This window comes from Panthera uncia, chromosome C2 (assembly GCF_023721935.1).
Source record: "Panthera uncia isolate 11264 chromosome C2, Puncia_PCG_1.0, whole genome shotgun sequence".
Lineage (NCBI taxonomy): Eukaryota > Metazoa > Chordata > Mammalia > Carnivora > Felidae > Panthera > Panthera uncia.
This window is the reverse complement of record NC_064810.1, coordinates 153,759,985-153,783,063: the sequence shown is the minus strand read 5'-3', so window position 1 is coordinate 153,783,063 and position 23,079 is coordinate 153,759,985. Positions and strand designations below refer to the sequence as shown.

The following is a 23,079-nucleotide window of genomic DNA, read 5'->3' as shown; positions in this document are numbered from 1 at the left end:
CATCTCATGGATGGTGGGCATTAAGGAGGGCATTCTTTGGGATGAGCACTGGGTTCTACTCCTGAAGCCAAGATTACACTGTATGTTAACTAAATTGAATTTAAAGCTAAACAAACAAATAGATAAATGGCATCCAGATTGGAAAGAAGTAAAACTATTTCCATTTGCAAATGATACGATTATATGTAGAAAAAATCCTAAGGAATCACTAAAAAACTATTAAAACTAATAAACAAGTTCAGCAAGGCAGCAGGATATAAAACGCTATCCAGAAATTATAGTTCTAAACCCTTGAAATGAGTAATCCAGAAATGAAACTCAGAAATCACTTTCATTTACAACTGCATCGAAAAGATTAAAATCTGTAGGAATAAATTTAACAAAAGAAGTGCAAAATTTATAGTAGAAAGTACAAAACAGTTTTGAGAGAAATTACAGATTTAAATAAACCAAAAAACATTCCATGTTCATGGATGAGAAGACTTTATGTTGTTAGGGTGGCAATACCACCCAAAGTGATCTACAGGTGAAATGCAATCCCTATCAAAATCCCAGAAATTTGTAGAAATTTACAAGCTCTTTCCAAAATTCATATGGAATTGCAAGAGACCCATAATAACCAAAGCAATCTTGTAAAAGAACAAAGTAGGAGGCATTCACACTTCCTGATTTTAAAACCTTATATAGGCAGGCATACTTAAGAAAACTGCAAATTTAGTTCCAGACCACTGCAATAAAGCCAAGTCACATGATTATTTTCAGTTCCTAGTGTATATAAAGTTATCTTTATGCTGTGGCCTATTAAGTGTGCAAAAACATTATGTCTAAAAAAAAAAAAGTACATGCCTTAATTTAAAAACACTGCTAAAAAATGCTAATTATCATTTGAGATTTCAGAGCCGTAATCTTTTGGCAAGTGGAGGGGCTTGTCTCAGTGTTTACTAGTTAAGGTGGTGGTTGCTGAAGCAATGGCTGTGGCAGTTTCTTGAAATAAGGCAGAAGTTGGGGCGCTTGGGTGGCTCAGTCCGTTGAGGTCCGACTTTGGCTCAGGTCATGATCTCGTGGTCTGTGAATTCGAGCGCCGTGTCGGGCTCTGTGCTGACAGCTCAGAGCCTGGAGCCTGTTTCAGATTCTGTGTGTGTCTCTCTCTCTCTCTCTCTGCCCCTCCCCCACTCATGCTCTGTCTCTCTGTCAAAAATAAATAAACATTAAAAAAATTTTTTTTTTTTTTTAAAAGGCAGAAGTGGTGGGAAACAGTATGGAGATTCCTCAGACAACAATAGAAATACTATATGATTCAATAATTTCACTACTGGTTATTACCCAAGGAAAGTGAAAATGCTAATTTGAAAAGGTCTTTTGCGCCCCTGTGTTTATTGCAGCATTATTTATAATAGCTAAGATATGGAAGCAACTCAAGTGTTCTTTGATAGATGAATGGATCTATTCATCTAGTCATTAAAAAAAAAAAAAAAAAGTTGAGATCTATTAGTAGCCATAAAAAAAAAAAAAAGGTTGAGATCTTACCATTTGCAGCAACATGGATGAACCTAAAGGGTCTTATGCTAAGTGAAAGAAGTCAGATTGAGAGAGACAAATACCATGTGATTTCACTTATGTGGAATCTACAAAACAAAGCAAATGAATAAACAAAAAGCAGAATCGGACCTATAAGTATAGACAACAAACAGTTGTTGGAGGGAAAGGGGCCGGGGGGTGGGGGGGGGCGGGGAATGGGAAAAATGGGTAAAGGAAATGGAAAATACCAGCTTCCAGTTAGGGAGTGAATAAGTCACAGTTGTAAGAGGTACCACAGAAGGAATATGATCAGGGATGTCATGACCGCATTGCTCGGTGACAAACGATAGCTACACTTGCGGTGAGCATAGAATAATAGAGAAGTCAAGTCACTATGTTGCATACCTGAAACAATGTCACGTTGGGTATCAGCTACACTCAAAGTTTTAAAATTGTAAAATAACTAAGTCAAAATAAAATCATTAAGAATTCATGTTTAAAAAATAAGACTGTGAAGTTCCCCACATCGACCCACTCTTCCTTTTCCAACAGATTTCTCTGTAGCATGAGATGCCGTTTAATAGCATTTTACCCACAGAATTTCTTTCAAAATTGGAGTCTGTCCTGTCAAACCCTGCTGCTCCTTTATCAACTAAGCTTATGTAATATTCTAAATCCTTTGCTGTTACTTCAACAGTCTTCACAGCGTGCTCACCCGGAATAGCTTTCATCTCAAAAAACCACTTTCTCTGTTCATCCGTAAGAGGCGTCTCCTCATGTCCCAGTTTCGTCAAGAGAAATCTGGGCACATTCGCAGGCCGCACTTCTCATTCCACTTCTCCTACTGTTTCCACCACATCGGCAGTTGCGTCCTCCCCCGAAGTCCTGAATCCCTCAGAATTGTCCTTGAGGGCTGGAATCAGCTTCTTTGAAATTCCTGTTAGTGTTGATATTTTGACCTCTTCCCATGAATCACAAATGCTCTTAATGGCATCTAGAATGGTGCATCCTTTGCAGAAGATTTTCAATTTACTTTGCCCAGATCCATCAGAAGAATCACTGTGGCAGCAGTAGCCTTACTAAATGTATTTGTTTCTTTTTTGTTTTTGAGAGAGAACTTGAGTGGGGAGGGGCAGAGAGAGGGAGAGAGAGAGTCCCAAGCAGGCTTCGTGCTGCCAGTGCAGGGCCCGGGGCAGGGCTTGAACTCAGGAACCGTGAGATCGTGACCTGAGCTGGAATTGAAGTCAGACACTTAACCTACTGAGCCGTCCAGGTGCCCTCAAAATGTATTTCTTAAGTAAGAAGACATCAAAGTCAAAATTACTTCTTGGGGCACCTGGGTGGCTCAGTCATTTAAGTGTCTAATTCTTGATTTCGGCTCAGGTCACGATCGCACGGTTCGTGAGTTCGAGCCCCACGTTGGGCTCTCTGCTGTCACCACAGAACCTGCTTCAAATCCTCTGTCTCCGTCTGCCCCTTCCCTGCTCTCTCTTTGTCTCTCTCTCTCTCAAAAGTAAATAAACATTAAAGAAACATTTTTTTTTTAAATTAGCTTATGATCCATGGGCTGTAGCACGGATATGGTGTTAGCAGGCCAACATTAATTCTTACTGCACAGCTCCATTGTAGCTCTTGGGTACCGGTGCATTGTCATGATCCATAATATTTTGAAAGGAATCTTTTTTCCTTCAATAGTTCTCAGCAGTGGCTTCAAATATTCAGGAAACCGTGTAAACAGATGGGCTGTCCTTCCGGCGTTGCTGTTTCGCTTACAGAGCACAAGGAGAGTGGATTTAACACAATGCTTAAGGGTCTCAGGATTTTCACAATGATGCGAGCACTGGCCTCGACTCAAAGTCACCAGCTACATTAGCCCGAACAAGAGAGTCACCCTGTCCTCCGAAGCCAGGCACCGATTTCTCCTCTGCAGCCGTCAAAGTCCTAGGTGGCGTCTCCTTCCTGATGCAAGGCTGCTCCGTCCACACTGGAAATCCGCTGTTTAGGCAGCTACCTTCGGGGGTCGCCCCAGCTGGGTCCTCTGAGGAACGCTTTGGGACTCCCGTGCTGGCTGTGCTACCTTGCTACCTGTAGGTGACGGAGACGGCTCCTTTCCTTCAACTTCACGAGCCAACTTCCGTGGCTTCCTCACCAATCTCGGGCTTCACGGAATTGAAGAGAGTTAGGGCCCCGCTCCGGATGAGGCTTTGGCTTAAGGGAGCGTTGTGGCTGCTCTGGTCTCCTCTCCAGACCACCGAAACTAGGTCCAGATCGGCCATGAAGCCGTTCTGCTTTCTTACCATTCATGCTCAGTTTCCTTCGAGCACCTTTCCTTTGCAGTCCCAAGTTGGCCGCGTGCCACGAGAGGCCTAGCTTCTGGCCTGTCTTGGCTTTTGACTTGCCTTCCTGAGCTTAATCACCGCTAGCTTTGGATTCAGTGTCAGACCCACGCAACGCCTTCTTTCACTTGAACACGTAGAAGCCGTTGTGGAGCTATTAATTGGCCTCATTTCAACACGGCTGTGTGTCCAGGAACAGGGAGGTCTGGGGGGAAGGAGAGAGACGGGGAGCAGCTGCTCAGTGGAGCAGTCAGAACACACACATGTATCGATTGGTATCTCGTTTGGACACAATTTGCGGTACCCCAAAAGAATTACAAAGTAACGTAAGAGATCACAGTGAAAGAGTTTGAAATGTTGCAAGGATTATCAGATGTGACACAGAGATGCAAAATGAGTAAATGCTGTTTGAAAAAGTGTGCCGGGGGCATCTGGGTAGCTCAGTCAGTTGAATGGCCAACTCTTGATTTCAGCTAAGGTCATCATCTCATGGTTGTGAGATCGAGCCCCACATCAGGCTTCACACTGAGGCTGGAGCCTGCTTAAGATTCTCTCTTAAACATTAATTTTTTTTTTCTTTTTTTCTTTTTTTCTTTTTTTCAAAAAAAGACGGGGTGCCCCTGGGTGGCTCAGTCGGTTAAGCGTCCAACCTTGGCTCAGGTCATGATCTCACGGTTTGTGAGTTCGAGGCCCATGTTGGGCTCTGTGCTGACAGCTCAGAGCCTGGAGCCTGCTTTGGATTCTTGGTCTCCCTCTCTCTCTGCTGCTTCCCTGCTTGCTCACTCTCTCTGTCAAAAATAAATAAACATTAAATAAAATTAAAAAAAGATTCTCTCTCACCTCTGCCCCTCTCCCCTGTTCATGTTGTCTCTCTCTCCCCTCCACCCCGCTCTCTAAAATCAAAAAAGAAGACATGTGCCGACAGACTTGTTCAACACAGAGGTTTGCCACAGAACTCCACAATCTATAAAGAGCTTATCAAACTCAACACCCAAAAAACATACAATCCAATTTAAAATGGGTAGAAGACCTGAACAGACATTTCTCCAAAGAAGACATACAGATGGTCAACAGACGTTTGAAAAGATGCTCAAAATCACTCATCATCCCGGGAATGCAAATCAAGACTGTGATGAGTTACCACTTCACATCTGCCAGAATGGCTAAAATCAGAAACACAGGAAACAAGTGTTGGTGAGGATGTAGAGAAAAGGGACCTTCTTGTGTGGTTGGTGGGAATGCAGATTGGTGCAGCCACTGTGGAAAACAATATAGGCGTTCCTCAAGTTAAAAATGGGCCTACCGTACGATCCAGTAGTCATACGACTGGATATTTACCCAAGAAATACATGAACACGGATTCAAAGGGATACACATCCCCCTGTGTTTATAGCAGTATTGTTTGTAATAGCCAAAGTATCCATGCATAGATGAATAAAGAAGATGTGGTGTACATACATAGTGGAATATTAGCTATAAAAAAGAATGAAATCTCGCCATTTGCAATGACATGAATGGAGCTAGAGAGTATAATCCTTTGCAAAATAAGTCAGAGAAAGACAAATACTATATGATTTCACTCATGTGGAATTTAAGAAACAAAACAAGTGGGGCCCCTGGATGGCTTGGTGGGTTAAGCATCCAAGTCTTGGTTTCGGCTCAGGTCATGATCTCACAGTTTGTGAGTTTGAACCCTGCATCACACTGTCAGTGTGGAGCCTGCTTGGTATTCTCTCTGTCTCCCTCTTTCTCTGCCCCTCCCCTGCATGCGTGCACATGTTCTCTCTCTCCCTCTCTCCCCCACTCCTCTCTCTCTCTCTCTCTCTCTCTCTCTCAAAATAAATAAACTTAAAAAAAAAATCAGCAGCAGTAAAGGGAAAAAAAGAAGAGAGAAACCCAGAAACAAATTTAACTATAGAGAACAAACTGAAGGTTACCAGAGGGGAGATTGGTGGGGAGATTACATAGGTAATGGACCGCACTTCTGATGAAGACGGGATGAGGTCTGTAATTGTTGAATTGCTGTATTATACACCTGAAACTGATAACCCTGTTATGCTAACTAACGGTAAAAACTTTTAAAAAAGGAGGGGAGTCACCTGGCTGGCTCAGTCAGTGGAGTGTAGGACTCTTGATCTCAGGGTTGTGAGTTTAAGTCCCACGTTGGGTGTAGAGATTACTTAAAAATCAAATCTTTAAGAAAATAAAAAGACAGAAATGGAATACAGTACTCTAATAAAGACCTGGTTTATGCTGTGAAAGAAGTAAGTTAATTAATTAAAATCTAGGGCCATCATGGTGTCTCAGTTAAGCTTCGACTCTTGATCTCGGCTCAGGTCAGTTTATGAGATCGGCCCCATGTCAGGCTCTGCACTGACGGCATGGAACCTGCTTGGGATTCTCTTTTTCCTTCTCTCTGTCTGCCTTTCCCCCACCCCTCAAAATAAACATTTTAAAAAATGTATCTAGTAAAAAAAAAATGTGATACTATAATATAAACTAATGAAAACGGGCTTTATCAAAATATACTCACAAACTATTGCATTTCAAATCATGCAACTTAAACCCATATTACTTAATGCAGAAATAGAGAAATAGTTGATAGAACATAGAGGATCCAAGACACTTAGGTTTATTTAGGAGGTTAACTCACAATAAGGGTGTCACTTTGAGTCACGAGGAAAGGATACACTGACCGGGAAGCGGTTTTGGAACAGCTGGGTTCTCTGTCTCTGGGAGGAAAGAAAGCAGAGTCTCATACACCAGAATAAACCCTAGATGGAATAAAGTGTACCTTAATTCATTGGCTCAAATAAACTTGAGGTAGTTTTAATATTTTCCAAAAAAGATCATAAAGTTTTGTTTCAAAATACACGCAGTTTCACTTAAGCACTGTGTTAGAGTGCGTACCCGCACAATGTGTGTTTTGTCGTTCTCAGAAAACTGGGCTGATGTCACAGCTGTGGTTTTATTAGCTCTTTCCTTCGGCAGTGTCTAACAGCCCTCTGCCGATCTCTTCGTGCGTTCAGCTCCGTCACCTTCCAAGGCTGTGTTCTGCGGTCTGCCGTCGCACCAGTGGAGCAGAATGTAACCATTCCACTGGTGTTGCATGTTCAGATGTCGTAAACTTAGGACACTTAAGTTTTCTAAGACTGGGATCTGAACACGTCCAGAATCAGATGCACACGTTTCCCTCTGAGTCATGATTGTGAGCTATGTGGGTTTCTTTCTCCTCTCGTTAAGTTTCTTTGAAATCTGAATTTCAAAGTTTGGCTTTCAGTAACTCGGTTATTTTTTTTTTTAATTTTTTTGTAATGTTTTCATTTATATTTTGGGACAGGGAGAGACAGAGCACGAGCAGGGGAGGGGCAGAGAGAGAGGGAGACACAGAATGGGAAGCAGGCTCCAGGCTCCGAGCCGTCAGCCCAGAGCCCGACGCGGGGCTCGAACTCACGGACCGCGAGATCGTGACCGGAGCCGAAGTCGGACGCCCAACCGACTGCGCCACCCAGGCGCCCTTCAGTTGGTTATTTTAAAAGAAGAAAGTAAATTTATAAGTTTTCTTAACCGATCTGAGTAAGCTTTGTTTTGCTCCCGTTTCCACCCAAACGTTAGACTAGTTTTTCACTTACGTAATGAAAAGTAAGTGTTCAGTTGCTCTGGATGAGCTTTGTATAGCTTAGGGATATGCAGGTTTCCCCTGCTGCCCGAAAGTAGACTGTTGTGTGAACCCTTTCACACACCAAAACGTGTAGAGCAAAGAAGCAGTGCCATTAGTGTCCATGGAAAAACCTTTGAGAGTTCCCTCTTCGTCTTTTCTGACACCTTAGGATGCAGCTTGCTAACAGACACGCAGCACAAATCAAGATAAAGCACACATACACAACCCAGTTCAACAAAGCGATGCTGGCTCAATGCTGAGATGCTGAGTGTAGTTCCTGGGGAAGGAGCTTGGTGACGCCCTTCTCACTGCTTGGAGTACAGGCTCGGTGCAAAGCAAATGTTGAGTGTATTTTGGCTTTTTGCCTTTATTGATAAAAGTGAGGATCTTTGTTTTTCTTTTGGTTAGGGAAAGCAGGTACTGTGGTAGGTCTTTCGTAAAAGTCAAGTGGTACGACGGGAATTTTTGAAGGGTATGGGATACCCATACTTAGGTATTTCCATCCATCTTTTTGTAGTTATTTATTAGGAAAACTGAAGTGGTATATTTTGGTAGAATAACCCTGGGAAGGAAACTGTCTTGGGGCACCTGGGTGGCTCAGTCGGTTTAGCATTTGACTCTTGGTTTCAACTCGGGTCATGATCTTGTAGTTTGTGAGATCAAGCCCCATATCAGGTCTGTGCTGACGATGCAGAGCCTGCTTGACCTTCTCTCTCTGCCTGGCCCTGCCTCTCCCTCCCTCCCTCCCTCCCTCCCTCTCTCTCTATCTCAAAATACTTTTTTGTTTTTTAACTTAAAAAAAAAATAACCCCGGAGACTGGTTAACTGCTGCCATTGAGTGCTAGATTATATTTTTGACAATTTTTGTCTTCCCTTCTTACCCTCAAAAAAAAAATAAATGATGTGGCACCTGGGTGGCTCAGTCAGTTAAGTATCCAACTCTTGGTAATGGCTCGGGTCGTCATCTCTCAGTCGTGGGATCGAGCCCCATGTCAGGCTCTGTGCTGACGGCGTAGAGCCTGCTTGGGCTTCTTCTGTCTCTCCTTTTCTCTCCGCGCCTCCCCTGCTCGTGTGTGCTCGCTTTCTGTCTCTCGCAAATAAATATTTTTTTATTCTCCCAGCAACAAAATCTGAAAGTATGTAAAGGCAACTTATGTTTCTGTGGGAAAGATGGCCTTGTGCTATTGAACAGAAATGTTGACTGAAGAAAATTGTCTCCTTTGAGTTACCAAAGTACACTCATCTACTTCTTAAATGTCTTCATTTTACAGGCAGCACAGTCCGTGCTGATTTCCCTATTTGAACTCAATACTCCAGAGTTTACAATGTTATTAGGAGCTTTACCAAAAACTTTTCAAGATGGTGCTACCAAGCTTCTTCATAATCACCTTCGAAACACTGGCAATGGAACCCAGGTACCTTTCACTTCTTCTCTCGGCTATCCTGTGGTATGATGGATGGTTGGTTTCACAGTAGTTGCTTGCTTTTACACGAAGTAAACTTTTGATCCTAGCGTATAATTTTTGCATCTGTACTGGGCAGCATTCCCTAAGCAGAATTAAACCTTGTCCTGGAAAGAGTACGGTCCTTAGGCTTCGCATGTTGGTATCAACTAGGTTGGTGATGAACATGGCCAGGACACAAACAGGAAAGTAAAACGTGAGCACAACTCTGATGACGGCAGCGGCTCTGCAGGCCGTTGGAATTGGGACATGCTCTTTAGAGAAATGGGTCCTTGTTGGAGGGCTAGAAGGGGTGACTTGACTGACAAATAACATCTGAAGAAGCTGGGGCTTTGAAAGGGATGTTCCAAAACCTGTTCACAGGTTTGTGGGCCCATACTTGCTTGAAGGTACAAACTTTGGTTTTGGGAAAGTAAGTTCTGAATAAATGAAACATTACAGTGTTTTATAGACCTTAAATGGCAAGCATCGTTTACATAATATGCCTAAAGAACTGAACTTAGGTTTTTTAAAAGGACAGACCTTGTACTGTGGATGAAAGAGAAATTAGATGCATTTATAGCAGGCTTAAGGTAAAGTCTGAGGGTTAAAAATAATCAGAATGATGTCTTGGGACTAAAGCTAGTTATCTTTTTAGAAGGAGAAGGAATCGTTTAATTGTATCTTAACAGGCAGGCAAATTAATAATATGAGTGAATTTTACTTCTTTTTACTTCTGTTTATTTTGAGAGAGCATGAGCAGAGAAGGGCATAGAGAGAAGGAGAGAATCCCAAGCAGGCTCTTAGCCTCAATCTCACAAGCCATGAGATCATGACCTGAGCCAAAATCAAGAGTCAGACACGTAACCGACTGAGCCACCCAGGCACCCCAGAATGGGGAGCTAATTTAAAATTGTTAGCTTGGGGGGCACCTGGGTGGCTCAGTAGGTTAAGCGTCTCTCTCTCTCTCTTTTTTTTTTAACGTTTATTTATTTTTAAGAGACGGAGAGTGCGAGCAGGGGAGGAGCAGAGAGAAAGAGAGACACGGAATCCGAAGCAGGCTCCAGGCTCCGAGCTGTCAGCACAGAGCCAGACACAATGCTTGAACTCACAGACCGTGAGATCATGACCTGAGGCAAACAAAGTCTGACGCTTAACCGACTGAGCCACCCAGGTGCCCCAGGCATCTGACTCTTGATTTTGGCTCAGGTCGTGGTCTCATGGTTCATGGGATTAAACCCCACATTGACTCTGTGCTGACAGTACAGAACCTGCTTGGGATTCTCTCTCTCTCTCTCTCTCTCTCTCTCTCTCTGTCCCTCCCCTGCTCACATGCGCGCTCACTCTCTCTCTCAAAATAAATAAACTGTTGTTTAAAAACAAAACTGTTTTTAAAAAACAAATTGTTAGTTTGGGGTCCAATGACTCTTTGAGGAGGAAGATGTTGATGATATTTGAGGGCAGGAAGTGGGTAAGGAAAACAAGAGAAGACTAAAGAGTTAGATTTCCAAATAGGGGGAAAGTTTTTCCCTACAGAAAGCAGAGATAAGGACATGAATATTTAAAATACTGACCTACAAATACAGCTCTTTCATACTGTTCAACTTCTTGATTGCATGGCTTCCTTAAGAGCCTTTTAGTTGAACTTACCTGTCATGTGTTAATATTTACTTGACTCCCCCCATCAGGGTCCCATGGGGAGTCCTTTGACAAGGCCAACAGCACGTTCACCAGCCAACTGGTCCAGTCCTCTTACTTCTCCTACCAACACATCACAGAATACTTTATCTCCAAGGTAACAAAAGAGTTCTTTTCCATCATGGCTTGTGTTTGCAGAGTCCCACTCTTAGACAACGGACATTGATATAATTCCAGTTGATTTCCACTTGGCTTCAAAGGTCTTGACATGTAGAAATGTAGCAGATTCAAAAAATTTTTAAGTTTATTCCCAAACTAAGCCTTAAGTGAAAATAACGCATAGGATATCAAATTTTTTGGTAAGTGCAAAGGACACTTACTTTTGTAAATTACTGCTTGATGCTTTAAATGGCATAGTTATGTTTCTCAGATGTGCTTATAGACCAAAGCATAAAAATAGTGAAGAATGGGGAAAGGCTAAATATGAAATAGCATTATGACTGTGTCTTCGGAAAAAAATGTGACTATGAGATTGGGCCTTAATACAAAATATAAGCTGTGTAAACTTTTCACACACTTGTGAAGTTCAAGCATAGGCTGTATTTCAGATGAAGTTCTTGACTCATTAATGGACTAACATTTGTTTCCCTTTTCCTAGCTTTTAAAAACATTTGCATAGCAGTCCATTTTTATTAGTGTAGTTATCAATTTTATTATTAGCCATGTATCATAGCATGTTTCATCATATTCATTACATTTATAGAATGCTTCAGCGTCTGAGGAAGAAAAATACATTGCAGACTTAACATCTAGCCTAGTTATTCCTTGTCACACACATGTGACGATCTGATGGCTGAATTCCAGCTTCAGTTGAGTTTTAGAATCTAATTATAGAATTGTACTATAAACATATATTCAGTAGTGAAACTTCTCTGCCTTCCTGTAAATTTGTGTATAATACCTTTGTCTTGTCTTCAAGTTGTGCCATTATTGTAAACAAATCACAGGAGTTAGCAAACTTTCTGTAAAGGGCCGCATGGCACGTATTTTAGGCCTTGTTACCTGTACCCGGTTCTGCTGGTGCAGCGTAAAGGCGTCCCTAGAGGAGGCCGGAGTAAGTAAGTGTTGCGGGTACCGATACCCGATTACCTGATACAATTTTATTTGCGGACGCTGAAAGAAGACTTTTATGTAACTTTCACGTGTCATGAATCGTTACTTTGACTTTTCTCCCAAGTGTCTAAAGAAGTAAACATTTTTAGATTTCACGGGTCATGGTTTGCTGACCTGTGGTTAATCAGAACATTTTTGAAGGTGAAAGACAAACCAGTTGTTAAGGGCTATGCATTCACAGTCCTCGTAAGCTGCCCTTAGTGGATGGACCAGGGGACATGTGCCTTCACCGTTGACAGTTGCCAGGTTTGATTTGGTTTTGCTAATTGTGCTTCGGGGAGTGTACATTCTCATCCTGTTGTTAGAAATACCCTACCTAATCTCAAATGTGTTATGTGTTTTAAAACGACCCCCAAATAACAACTAGTCGTCTTTTTCATAGTGCATTTGATTATGACACAGAAAATATGAACTCTGAAGATATTTATAGCTCTCTTAGAGGTGTCACTGAAGCAATTCAGAATTTCAGCTTCCGTAGTCAAGAAGATATGAATGAGCCGTTGAAAAGAGATTCTAAAAAAGATGATGGTGATTCTGTGAGTATTTGAACATTCTTACGGTGCAGATTTGTTCATTAAGATTTTTGCTGGGTTTTGTTTTGTTTTTTTAACTTTCTGTCATCTTCAGATGTCAGTTTTTAGGGCTCGCTCTGTAAGCGTTCAATGAGTATCTGCCACACGTCGGGCACCGTGCTGGGTCTTAGATTTTACAAGGCAAAGTCGCTGCCCTCAAGTTCCTTATGAATTTTCTGATAGAGACGAGTACTATTGAGATTTAGGTTAGAACATAAATGAATCTGGTTTTTTTAACGTTCGTTTACTTTGAGAGAGAGAGAACATGAACACACACAAGCAGACTAGCAGAGAGAGAAAGAGAATCCCCAGCAGGCTCCGCACTGTCCACGCAGAGCCCCTCGTGTGGACAGATCTCACCAGTCATGAGATCCTGGTCTGAGCCGAAATCGGGACTTGGACGCTTAACCAGCTGAGCCACCCAGGCTCCCCAAAGTGAATCTGTTTGAGATTAATCGGTCAGGGAAGGCCTCTCTCACTAGGTGATTTTTCCACCGAGACCTAAATGGAGCCGTACAAGGTCTGGGAGAGGAGAATCCCATAGAAGAAGTGGCGAGTCTAAAGACATTTAGATGAGAGCAAGTTGTGCCTAGTCGGGAACCAGGATGAGAGGCAGTGTTGTTGGATCGTTGTGAGAGGGTTGGGGGTGGAACGTGGGCCAGATCACATGGGTCTCGTAAGACCTAATGTGTTTCGATTTTTCTTTCCCCCTTGGTGCAGTGGTGGAGACTTGTGTCATCGGTTTGTATGGCTCCAGTGAAGGATGTTATGACCCATTTTTCTGACATTGGTGAATACTGCTCAGTTTGTTCATACAAAGAGTAGTTGTTTGGGGCGAGGGAAGGAAAAAAAAAAGAGTAGTTGTCTTTTACCCTGCTGCTGCTGCTGCTGCTTAGACTTTTCTCAGAAGAAGCCATCCCGTCATTTCCTATGGAATCTGTGGTTTCTCAGCGTTGGCAGAATTGGGGAGCGTGGCAGTTCTTCAGCACATCTCGAAAGGGCTCCCTCCTCTGCCTTCCCGCTGTTGTTTTTCTCCCCGTGCCTATCGGGCCAGAGCCGGCTCGCCACTCATATTTGAGGTTCCCCACCCCGAAAGCAGTAACGGTTCGGTAAGAATCACTGCTGAGACTTTTTTTCCTCAGAGATCGCAGGCTGCGGGCTGGGGAGCTCAAACAGGATTCTGGCCGAAGTAACTTCAAATCCCGCTTCCTGGCAGGTACCCAGTAGTCAGATGACGTCATCACGTCTACAGCTCAGTGTTTCCGTTAGGAAGATGAGGCGACGACATTGTGCTCTGAAAGGTGTGGTCCGTGTCAGAAGTGATACGAGTCTGTGCAGCCCAGCTTCCCTCTGGAGCCCACATGCCTCCGGGTCCACGAGGCTGCTCCTCTGTGTCGCGGTTGGCAGCAGTAGTCACTTAGCCAAAAGCCTGGGACCGGACACTTGTCCTCACGGCCCTCCTTCTCTCATCCTCCACGCTCGCTCTGTCGCCCCGTTTTCAAAATAGATCCAAACTCTGTCCACTTCCGTCACTGCCCTTCCGGCTCCAGCCGGCCTTACCACCAGTCCTCTCTCCCCTGGGCTGTGAAAATCGGCACCTCACCGGCCTCCTTGATTTTGCCGGTGACCCCCCGTCGTGCCTTGGCACACCTCCGCTTGTAACCCTGTGGGACGTCCCGGAATAAAAGCCAACGTCTACACGACAGGCTTTTTTTCCCTGTCACTTCTCTGGCCTCGTCTCCTACCGCTTTCCTCTGCTCCAGCCACACTGGCTTCCTTGCTGTTCCTTGAACTTCCCGGGCGCGCTCTTGCCTCGGGGCCTTTGTCTGGGCCGTTCCCGCTGTCTTAAACCTGCCTCCTGGCCGATTTCCTCCAAGTCCCGGTTCGCACGGCTTACTCCGACCACCCTAGCTGGCCTGCACTTGCCTCCCTCCCGCCGCAGCACTCGCGGTCCCTTTAACACGGCACCGCCTCCCGCACGCGAATCATCTTCCAGCATTCTGTCTACTCATTCACTGCGTTTTGTACTGTCTGTCCCCCAACTAGAATGTAGACTGCGTGAAGGCGGCCAGCATGCTCTTTTGTTCGTTAATATACCCCCACTGCCAAGAATGAAGCCTGGCACACAGTAGGTGCGCGGCGCATGTTTGAAGAATATTAGTAAAGCACCTGAGTAATGGCTTAGCACATAGTTGCTGAGTAGACGGTGGTGATGGTGATCTGGTGGTAGTAATGAGTTTCATGCTAGCATTAGAATCAGCGTTAGTATTGATGTTTTACGATAAAAGTATGTTAATGCGCTCCAACTCCATCAGGCATCCTTTCAAAAGTTACAAGCCTTGAGGCCTTTGGTAAAAGTGTTTTATCATTTTTTAATGTTTTACTATTCATTTTTGAGAGACAGAACAAGCAGGGGAGGGGCAGAGAGAGAGAGGGAGACACAGAATCCGAAGCAGGCTCCAGGCTCCGAGCGGTCAGCACAGAGCCCGACACGGGGCTCGAAGCCATGAACCGTGAGATCATGACCTGAGCAGAAGTGGGACACTTAACTGACTGAGCCACCCAGACAACCCCCTCCCTTTTTTTTCTTTTTTGAGAGAGAGACACAGGGAGAGGGTGCACGTGCGAGAGGGAGAGAGCAGGGAAGGGGAAGGGAGAGAGAGAATCCTAAGCAGACTGCATGCCCAGCATGGAGCCTGACGGAGGGCTGAGTCTCAGGAGCTGTGAGATCGTGACCTGAGCCGAAATGAAGAGTCGGTCACTTAACGAACTGAGCCACCCCGGCAACCCCAAAATTTGATTCTTTTATACTTTGTTGACATCCTGTCCTTGTGTGATTTACTACCTTAACAATGGAATCTGGCAGCTTTTAGTTCCGTGTTGGTAGTGAAAGTCCTTTTATGTCTTTAACTGGCATAGAGAGCTGTAATTGCCTGCGTGTTGTTTGGTCAAGCCCTTAGCAAGGGAACTGCAGGAGTCATTGGAAACGACATTCTTTTATGGTTCTTATTTGCTCTCACAGCTGCGGGTTTAGGTTTTTTTGTTTCTGTTTTACGTCTTTACGATAAGCTTTGACATTTTGAATGTAAGTTTTAACTTCTCACGTTGGTTCCTTTGAAGCAACAGAGAAACATCTTTTTTAGAATTTCAAAGAGATATTTGAAAGTGAGTTAATTTTCTGCGCCTTCCCCTTCCCATTGATAGATGTGTGGCGGTCCCGGGATGCCTGACCCAAGGGCAGGAGGCGATGCTACCGACTCAAGCCAAACCTCCCTTGATAATAAAGCTTCGTTGCTCCAGTCGATGCCTGCTCATTCCTCCCCACGCTCGCGAGACTATAATCCATATAACTATTCAGATAGCATCAGTCCCTTCAATAAGTCTGCCCTCAAGGAAGCCATGTTTGACGACGACGCCGACCAGTTTCCTGACGGTAGGTCGTGGGTCATGTTTGGTCACCTGTGCTTTCGGGGGCTGGTAATCAGTGGAGCAGGAGAAATACGGTAACTCCCTAAGAAGTAAGGAGCTTCGGAAGGGAGAGGTGTTCCCCCATCTTCCAGGAGCTCCTTTCTGGTGGTTTGGTAGTTTTCTGCCCCAGAGTGAGAAACAGGGTAACCCTGACATCATCCTCAAAAACCAGGAAAACCATACTGACTGCCCAGAAACAAGTGAAGTCCGCTGCGGCTTAAATTTGGTTTATCTCCAGACGCCGTTCAGCCGTTAATTTTTAGACCAGCGTGACAAAACCTTTGAAGAACTACTCATTCTTTGTCAGGGCCCTTTAATAAAGTGTGAAATCATAAACTCTCATAAGATGCGTTCACGACCAGGTGTGGACAAAGTCACCATGAGAATCTGAAGTCAGCTTAGGACCAACTCCAACACTTTCAGCGGCTTGGACCGAGGGCGCGGGACGAGCTCCAGCACTCACGGTGCTTGGACCAAGGGCACAGGACTGGGTTCCAACATTGACTCTGCTGCCCGGCCTGGTGCTTGGTTGACTGTTCCTCAGCGTCCCTTCGGAAGGAGGATGGCTATGTACTACCTATCTGCCCTTCCAGCCACACTTTGCAGTTAGGTTTGAGTAAGATGTACAGACACAAAGTGCAAAACACTGCATATGGCTTAGGTATTTTTAGTAACAAGGAACTACATTTTTCTCTGCAAATTTATATAAGTCTTTAATTTTTTACTGAAGATTCAAGTAATGTAAAATAATAGATAACTGTATGTGGGTGAATTTGAAAATCCACCCCTTAACATTTGTATGATACTACGCTCGGGTAGTTTCTGGTTCTCCTTTGTTACCCCAGTGTTGCTGTCAGTGAACATGTTTCTGCATAAGCTTTTATGCACCTATGTCAGTAACTTACTCTGAGAGATTTCTAGAGATAGAATTGCTTGATAAAGGGATATCTAAGTTGAAGTTTTGAGAGTTACTACCCAATTACTGACTCAGAATACTTGGCCAGTTGAGGTGTAGTGCTGATTGCTTCACCAGCACAGAATATTCAAACCTTTTAAAATTTTGTCACCATGACGGATATAAAATAGGTCATCCCAATGATAGCATTTCCTTAATCACTAGAAAGATTGAGAAGTTAGAGATCAGCAATCTTTTTTTAATTTTTATAATTTGGTAAGTGGAAAAATATCTTCATTTTTATTTCTTTGATTACCAACCAGGTTGACGAATCATGTTTTTACCAATATGTCACGTTAAGTCTTAATGTATCGGGGTGCCTGGGCAGCTCAGTTGGTTAAGCACCCGACTTTGGCTCCAGTCATGATCTTGCGGTTCATGGGTTTGAGCCCCACATCGGGCTCTGAGCTGACAGCTCAGAGCCTGGAGCCTGCTCCAGATTCTGTCTCCCTCTCTCTCTCTGCCCCTCCCCTGCTCACACTCTGTCTCTCTCTGTCTCAAAAAGAAACACTTTAAAAAAATTTTTAGGGGCACCTTGGGTGGCTCAGTCGGTTAAGCGTCCTTCTTTGGCTCACATCATGATCTTGTGGTTCATAGGTTTGAACCCCACATGAGGCTCTGTACTGACAGCTCAAGGCCTGGAGCCTGCTTCAGATTCTGTGTCTCCCCCTCTCTCTCGCTGCCCCTCCCCTGCTTGTACTCTGTCTCTCTCTGTGTTAAAAAGAAACAAACATTAAAACAAAAAATTTTTTTAATAATATAAAAAATTTTGGGCACCTGAGTGGCTCAGTCTGTTAAGCGTCAGACTTTGGCTCAGGTCATGATCTCACAGTTCATGAGTTCAGGCCCCGCGTCGGGCTCTGTGCTGACAGCTCAGAGCCTGGCTCCTGCTTCGGATTCTGTGTCTCCCTCTCAGCCCCTTCCCTGCTTGCACTTTCTCTCCCTCTCTCTCTCTCTGTCTCTCTCTCAAAAATAAATAAACATTTAAAAAAAATTTTTTTAAGTATTAATATATCTCAGTTATCACAAAGACAGAATTATGGCAACTTGCCAAACTAACTCTGAATTACAGAAGAATCTATAAACTGCCGAAATGATTGGTTTTGGTGTGTTTTGATCTGTCACAATTAGCTGGCTCTGTTGCTGAGGTTTAGTTGTGGCAGCAACAGAACCAGAGGGAATGCATTGGACGTAGCGTGTGCCTGTCCCTTAATCCCTTTGTGGTTCCAGCAGCCCAGTAAACTGAGACCTGTAGCTTAGCAGCTTTGTTCTTAAATTACTTAGGTATAGCCGTCACAAGCTGGCAGACCAGACTGGGTCCGCTGACATTTCTTACCTCAGCTGCAATTTATGTATTTTTTTTTTTTAATTTTAAAGCAATCGAAAGTTTAAAAAATGAAGGTACAGCACAACGAACCTTCTCTTGACCTCTTGAGAGTAAGCTTCAGACCGATGATCCATCACCTCAAGTACTTGAGGATGTGCTCCCCTTAAACACAGACCCTCTCCCACATAACCCCAAGGTACGCCTCAGAATCAGGCGATTATCATTCGTGCATTAATAATCGCCTGTCCTGAAACCCCATTTGAGTTTTGTCACCTGTCCAGTGATAACACCTTGTAGCCAGAGGACCCACTTCAGAATCTCATCATGTCTCTGTAGTCTCCTTCGGTGGCCGTGGCACTTGTGACGTCCACTTATATTTTAGCACTTCCCTCACTTTGGGTTTGTCTGACGTTCTCTTGTGGTTGGATTCAGGTCATGTGCTCTTGGCATCAGTGTCCCAGAAGTGAAAGTCCATTCTTCAGGTAATAAATGGTTTCACTTTGCCCAGTGCCTGGTGATAGAAACTTTTATCACCTGATTATGTTGGTGCTTACCACGGCTCTCCACTGTGAAGTTACTCTTTTTATAATTCATAAGTGCTTGGGGCGCCTGGGTGGCTCAGTCGGTTAAGCGTCCGACTTCGGCTCAGGTCATGATCTCACAGTTCGTGGGCTCGAGCCCTGCATCGGGCTCTGTGCTGACAGCTCAGAGTCTGAATCCCGCTTCAGATTCTGTGTCTCCCCCCTCTCTGCCCCTCCCCTGCTCATGCCCTGTCTCTCTATCTCTCAAAAAGGAGTCAACGTTTAAAAAAAAAAAAAAAAAAAGTATAATTAGTAAGTGCCTTGTAAGGTGGTACTTTAAAACTGTGTTAAAATGTATTCATTTAAAAAGTTTCATTTATGTATTTATAATTACATGAACTCATGGTTTGCATTGTACTCAACCGTTTATAATTTGTAATATCATTATTTATGTTGATGCTCAGATTGCCTTTGATTTGACCTGTTCTCTTGCCAGTGTCCCCATCCTTGCATCTGGCATGACAAAATGTTGTGCTGTCCCTGCTTGAGTCTTCGAATCAATCATTTCCCCAGGGGTCGATCTTCGGTTTCATTTAATAGAAAATGGTCTTTAAAGGCTAAAGTCTGAGCACTAGGTATAGCCACTGCTAGTGGGATATCACTCCCCCTAAGACCTCTCAGCGGCCAAAGCTAAGGGAATATATGTATACGTATGTCTATCCACGTGCACACATACACACACTGATGTATACCTATTTATTTCTATATCAAGAGCTATGAGTTTACATAAACTCCCAATTCAATTTAGCGCCATAAGATTATTTCTAGTATCCTCCTGTTCTATATGGATAAGCCCCCCTTTGTGACACTGAGCAACCTGCCTTTCATTACCTTTAATATATTTACCTATTGGATCAGTCCTCCTGTCTGCAGCCAGCTTTCCATCTCTGCCCCTCCTCCTTCTCCTGCACTCCTCACCTCTGCCACTCCACCTGGGTGCGCTCAGCCTCCTTGGGCTCTGACTCCCGGGGCCATGGGTGCCCTTCTCCTTCTCCCTGGGCTCTCACAGGTCACACCTGGTCACCACTCCATGTGGACACCCTTCTTGCCCTGGCTGAGCCCTGAAATTCCGTAGTTCACCACTGTCAGGTGTGGAGACCCTGCCTACGCTGCTCAGAAATCTGTGTTCCCAGGCCTGGTCATCTGTAGTTTGGTGAAAAATCTCTTCATTTGTGAGGCTGAAGAATTACGTTTTTACCAACTGCTCAAGTTAAGAGAGTTAATATTATCACAAAGCCAAAATTATAACAGTTTGGCAAGGTTATCCACTCATTGTCTAATTCTCTTCTCCTTTACTAAAGATCATATATTTTCCATTTGTTAAAGGAAGACATGTTTGGAAATTACATAACCTAAATCTAAACTGGGTGGAATATTTTTGAATTTGAGAAAATTAATTTCTTCGCAGCATAACACTTGATTGACTTCTGAAACCTAAGACAGCCATTTTACGTTGAGTAAACGCTCTCTGAAAATGGATAAGCCATCAAACAAAATAGTAGTTGCTCTAAGCTTCATATTGCAGTTATTTTCATTTATTGTCTGTGTTCATTTTTAAACTTGAGGTAGGGAAGGCCTTGTTAGAAAGGCCTATTTTGTGAACACTGCTAGCATTACCCATTCTTTTTAACGTATTGACCTCCATTGGTTTTTGGATTGTCCTTTCATGTCTGCCTGGTTGCAAAATTCCTCCTCTTTTTTTTTTGGTTTTTAAAATCCATAACTTTGGGCAGGATGTAGTTATTTTTTTAAGTCAGAATTTCTGTAGAAAGAAATTGTTTTGAAATTCTGAGACTTAATTAGTATGTCTATTATTCAGATGATTCTCTACACATTACAGACACATGAGTGATAAATTTATCAAGATTAACGTGTCACAAAAAACTAACACCCCACTAATGTCCACATGACCTTTGTAAAGTTTACCAGAGACCATAAAATATCAGAATATTACTGCTGGTGAGGATGACACTGTTATTCAAGGAATCCTCTTATCAAAGTTTGCCAGTGAAAAGAATATCCCGTATATTTTCAGCACTGCAACAGAAGTATTATCAGAGTTGTAATTGGGCCAATATTAATCATAAAGACACAAGAAAAACTATTAGTTCAGCCCAGGTCCCCGTGACAGTAGGAAGTCGGTGCTCTTTTCCCATTTTACTCGTGAGAAATCTGAGCCTCCACAGTAATTAAGAATGTACCTCTGTCGCACTCAGGATCAGAGGCACAGGTTTGGTGGGTCCAGAGCCTTATCTTTTCACATGACCTTGATGCCTGTCTATCAGAAGAGGAAATACAGTCGGTTACACTTTATCTGAATTAATGACTTTAGGCTTATCTCATTTGTATGATATAAATAGTTCGGTTTTGTAACAAATGTGTTTTCTTTGGCAGAAATGATTTTCCTGTTAGTCACCTGTCCAGACCATTTTAGTCATTTCTGATTATCTCCTAGTGTAACTACAAAGCTTATATTCGTAGAGAAAAGAGCTGCATTCCCTGGAAAGCATTTTTTGGTGACTTCCCTTTATTGGGCCGAAATAAAATTCACTCTTACTGGAACAATCCTCTGTGCAAGTCTGATAACACAACTTTGCAGGAATGTCTTTTATGAGGTTTATAGAGACACATTTATCCTGCTTTGGTATTTCCTGTTAAACTGGCAATGCTGTTCCAGTGCTGGTCTGTATAAATGAAGTTACTGTGGACAGTTTTCATCCTACAGGTTAAGATGTTGATGTTATCCTTAAACTCAGATTTCTTCTTCATGGTTTGCTCTGCTCTTTATAGAGGTTCTTCCGCTTGATCTTCCAAAACCCCAACTTGGTTCACCTTAGTGGTCATAGATCTTCATATATGTGAGTGGTCTTCTCACATATCTCAAATTTTTAAGTTCAGTAATCATACCTTGTGTGCTGTGTATGATGACGTTAGTGTTCTAATTGTAATTCCATGAAAGTTGTCAGAGCAAACTTTTTTTTTTAATAGCGAATGTTGTCATCATTTTGGCTCCGTTTTCCTTCCCTATCATCTGTTAGTTTTACTCTCATTGAACTCATCTGTTCTAATGGTTCAGCTCTATTTCCTTTCCTCAGGTTTCTGAATCCCCTTAAGTAAAATATAGTCTTTCTTAGGGTGCCTGGGTGGCTTAGTCGGTTGAGCATCCAGCTCTTGATTTCAGCTCAGGTCATGATGTCTCACAGCCCTGAGATCAAGCCTTGCTTCGGGTCCCGTGCTGGGTGTGGAGCCTGCTTAAAATTCTCTCTGCCCCTCCCCCACTTATTCTCACTTATTCTCTCTCTGTGTCTGTCTCTCTCTCCATACCCCAGCTCCCTCAAAAAAAAGATTGATGGGGAACTTTACAACGGTAGGGTCACGTTGTCACCACTTCAATCTGTTGGCCATTATTGGTACCTCTGAAAATGGAGGCATCAAACATTGTGAGCCTCCTGGCGTGACACCATAGACGTGCATGCTGATGTACTTAAAGATAAAAGATAAAGTGATGTATTTGCCATTTACTAGAGATATTTCAGGAAGAATGTGGGGAGGGAGGAAGATGAAGTAAGAATGGTAAAATCTGGCTAATTATTAAATCTAGGCGATGGGTATATGGGGTTCATTATATATTTTCTCCATGTAAATTTTTATTATAAAAAGTTTTCAACTAAAACTGATGGGTTCAAGATGACTAAATGGAAAAGAAAATTAGTCCTTTTTTTCCCTTAAAACTAAAGTTGTCATCCCCATACTTAACAAGAGTTACAGAATTAATCTTGTGTCCTCCTGCCAGATCTTTCCCTAGACCATTCTGACCTGGTTGCAGAGTTGTTGAAGGAGTTGTCTAACCATAATGAACGTGTAGAGGAAAGAAAAATTGCCCTCTATGAACTCATGAAACTGACACAGGAGGAATCTTTCAGCGTTTGGGATGAACACTTCAAAACAATATTACTTCTGTTGCTTGAAACCCTTGGGGATAAAGAGGTAAATGGCAGAATATGTAAATAATAGCCTGTTTTTCCTGTCTTGGATTGCCCGTCCTTGCCTGCTAATCAAGTGCTTCACAAATTTGGAAATTGAGAAGATCGGTCTCTTTTACTGTTTCTTCCCATGTGAAATTTTCATTACGAGTATTTTGTCTTCTAAACCAACAACTCAGTGGATTTGGAACAATTGACAATGGGAGAAATGAAAGGTAGCTGAAAGTGTTTTTATAGAAGAGTACTTGTTTTGCGTATTTAAACCAGTTCAGAAGTAAAATTTCCTTTTTCATGGAATGTTGTTGGTTCTGGATCTCCTACAAATATATGAAGTATGACATGAGTTTTCAACTAGAGATGTGAAAACTTAATTATGCCATATACCGTATGCTTTATACAGTTGTCTGCAACTTATCCCCGCCCCA

General features: G+C 43.1%; 1 protein-coding gene across 5 annotated transcripts in view; it reads left to right on the top strand.

Moving 5' to 3' along the window:
* The window catches only part of CLASP2 (cytoplasmic linker associated protein 2), a 180,103-nt gene that overhangs the window by 146,781 nt on the left and 10,243 nt on the right, over nucleotides 1-23,079 (top strand). For all 5 annotated transcript variants that reach the window (XM_049629088.1, XM_049629086.1, XM_049629087.1 and 2 more), the window contains 5 exons: nucleotides 8,787-8,930; nucleotides 10,646-10,752; nucleotides 12,151-12,304; nucleotides 15,545-15,773; nucleotides 22,465-22,658. In XM_049629088.1, the coding sequence (XP_049485045.1) occupies nucleotides 8,787-8,930; nucleotides 10,646-10,752; nucleotides 12,151-12,304; nucleotides 15,545-15,773; nucleotides 22,465-22,658 (828 nt within the window). The remainder of the gene's footprint in view (nucleotides 1-8,786; nucleotides 8,931-10,645; nucleotides 10,753-12,150; nucleotides 12,305-15,544; nucleotides 15,774-22,464; nucleotides 22,659-23,079) is intronic.